This window comes from Seriola lalandi, unplaced genomic scaffold (assembly GCF_002814215.2).
Source record: "Seriola lalandi dorsalis isolate HSWRI2012SDOR001 ecotype SW California unplaced genomic scaffold, Sedor1 jcf7180001975107, whole genome shotgun sequence".
NCBI lineage: Eukaryota > Metazoa > Chordata > Actinopteri > Carangiformes > Carangidae > Seriola > Seriola lalandi.
Window position 1 is genome coordinate 1 of NW_019445773.1, and position 2359 is coordinate 2359.

Genomic DNA, 2359 nt, shown 5'->3' on the forward strand with positions numbered 1-2359 from the left:
GGGTACAGTACTGAAGGAGCAGTACTACACTGGGTACAGTACTGAAGGAGCAGTACTACACTGGGTTAGGGTTAACTGCTGAGACCTTCTTGGTGAAGGACACGGTGCTGGACGAGTTCCTGCAGGAGCTCAGTGATGGTTCTGGTTCTTTCTTCACCAGCGTCAGGTAATAGCCCGTCCCCAGCTGGTTCTTCAGGTACAGCGACGAGCCCACACAGCACAGCTTCCCATGAGAGATGATGGCGATCCGGTCCCCCAGGATGTCCGCCTCGTCCATGTGGTGAGTGGACAGGATGATGGTCCGACCTGATGGGAGACAGGATGTTCAGATCAAGTCCAGCTGGAGAATATAACCAGCTGATTAAAACAGACGAATCGGAAAGACTCACCCTGTCGATAATTCAGTAGGAGGTCCCAGATCCCTCTGCGGGCGTAAGGGTCGACGCCAGCCGTGGGCTCGTCCAGGATCACGACCTTTGACCCGCCAACAAAGGCCAGAGCCACAGACAGTTTCCTCTGCATGCCCCCAGACAGAGTGCTGGTCCTGGACGTGCGTTTGTGCGGCAGCCCGGTGTCCTGCAGGATCTGCTCGATCTCACCTTTCACCTGCTCCTCCGACAGGCCTTTGAGCCGAGCGTAGAACCAGATGTGCTCCTCCACCGTCAGCCTGCAGGGGTGCCACAACACGAACATGGTCACATGATAAACAGGATGAAACCTTTTTCCACCTCTGGTGCAGAGAAACAGACCGAGGACAGTCGTGGTGCAGGACTCACATGCTGAAGAGCACGTTGTGCTGTGGACAGACTCCCAGACTCTGTCTGATGGTGCTCAGCTCCGTCCGGATGTCTCTGCCCAGGATGTAGGCGGTGCCAGAGGTGGGAGGGAACAGACCAGTCAGGATGGACCTGCAGGGACCGGACATGACAAGACTACTTAGATACAGCAAACTGGATCTGGGTCAAAATCTATGTCTGTACCTCTACAGGTAAACTGTACCTGTACCTGTTAGTAACCTTGTATGTGTATCTGTTTTTGTGCTTGTATCAGTACTTGATCTGTACTTGTTGATTCTGGTTGATACTGGTCTATCTCGACTCAGATGGTTCTGGTTTTTACAGCTCTGTATCTGTGTTTGTGTTAGACCTGGTTGTATTGGACTCACATGGTGGTTGTTTTCCCAGCTCCGTTGTGTCCCAGGAAGGAGGTGATCTGTCCCTCATAGAAGCCAAGCGTCAGTCCGTCCACTGCCAGTTTCTTACCGTGACGGTAAACTTTCACCAGGTTCTCGATGTAGACGCCGGGCTCCAGGTGAGCCGGCTCCTCCTCCATACATACAGCTGTAAAACAAGGTAGAGATACACCTCACTGCTCTGTATTTGTCTGTATTTATATTTTTTTTTAGGACCACACTGTGGCCACTCTGTGTCACTGCAGTCTCACCTCCTGAGTTTCCTCTCCGGGTCAGAGGGACTTTGTTGGACTTTCCGTCCTTTTCTCCGAACCAGTAGGACTTGGTGAAGGGGAAGTACCAGGGGCGAGGGATCCCGTACTGACCTGAGGAGACACAGCTGATTAATTTACTTCTGTCTAATGATCAGAGTCTCTGTGTTAAGATTTCATCACGTCTCAAAAGACACTTGATGCTTTTGTATCTTTGCTTCAGCTTCGAACTACCTACAGCTACAGGTTCAGGTTCAGACCAGTTTCATCGGTCTGACTGTTCAACTGTAACAATGATGATGTCAGCTCTCACCTGGAAACACGGCCTCTATGTACCAGGTGAGGACTCCATACAGGAAGGAGTCGAAGTACATGAGGATGATGGCGGTGCGGAGGCTGAAGTCATCCTCCTCCAGAGGACTCGACACTAGGTTCTTCCACTGGATTCCCACTCCCTGCTCCTCGAACAGAGCGAAGTACTCACAGCCGAACCCGAACGCCACCGGAGAAAGGAGGCTCTGCAGGAGAGGAGGTCATGTGACTCACTCTGTCCAATCACAACACAGCGTCATAACAACCATCAACAAACTTACGGCGAACACTTTGGCTCCGAAGCCGATGTAGTCCTGCCAGGCGACGCAGAGCACGTAGGGGAGGTAGAGGGTGAAGTAAATGATCCCTCCGCAGGCCGCCGCTAGGTTAGCTCGGGCAAATGCCGTGCTGATGAGGAAGCATTGCATGATGGTCACCACGGCAAAGGATCCCAGGAAGAGGAAGACCACACCAGGGTCACTGTAGGGCAGCAGGTTCCCCTTCTGTACCAGAGACCACAGAGTCACCATCAGACCATGAACATGAACATGAACTGATGAAGACCTGACGATGTCTATGTCCTCACCTTGAGCAGCAGCACCAA

The 2359-nt window shown here is 52.4% G+C and overlaps 1 protein-coding gene across 1 annotated transcript; it reads right to left on the reverse strand.

Moving 5' to 3' along the window:
- Nucleotides 1–48: 48 nt before the first annotated feature.
- LOC111655089 (phospholipid-transporting ATPase ABCA1-like) lies at nucleotides 49–2353 on the reverse strand. Its single transcript, XM_023406343.2, has 8 exons — nucleotides 2342–2353; nucleotides 2037–2258; nucleotides 1757–1961; nucleotides 1444–1557; nucleotides 1166–1340; nucleotides 777–908; nucleotides 390–667; nucleotides 49–306 (listed from the first exon to the last, which is right to left on the reverse strand). Exons 2-8 carry the CDS (start codon nucleotides 2181–2183, stop codon nucleotides 56–58), a joined length of 1302 nt encoding a protein of 433 aa, XP_023262111.2. The 5' UTR covers nucleotides 2184–2258; nucleotides 2342–2353; the 3' UTR covers nucleotides 49–55.
- Nucleotides 2354–2359: the final 6 nt, after the last annotated feature.

Excerpts from the sequence above, each read along its gene's own strand:
- LOC111655089 (XM_023406343.2), bottom strand. The coding sequence starts at position 2,183 with ATGCAATGCTTCCTCATCAGCACGGCATTTGCCCGAGCTAACCTAGCG. Across the intron at positions 1,962-2,036 it reads TCGGAGCCAAAGTGTTCGCC|AGCCTCCTTTCTCCGGTGGC; the intron begins GTAAGTTTGTTG and ends CCTCTCCTGCAG. Across the intron at positions 668-776 it reads CACAACGTGCTCTTCAGCAT|GCTGACGGTGGAGGAGCACA; the intron begins GTGAGTCCTGCA and ends GCACCCCTGCAG.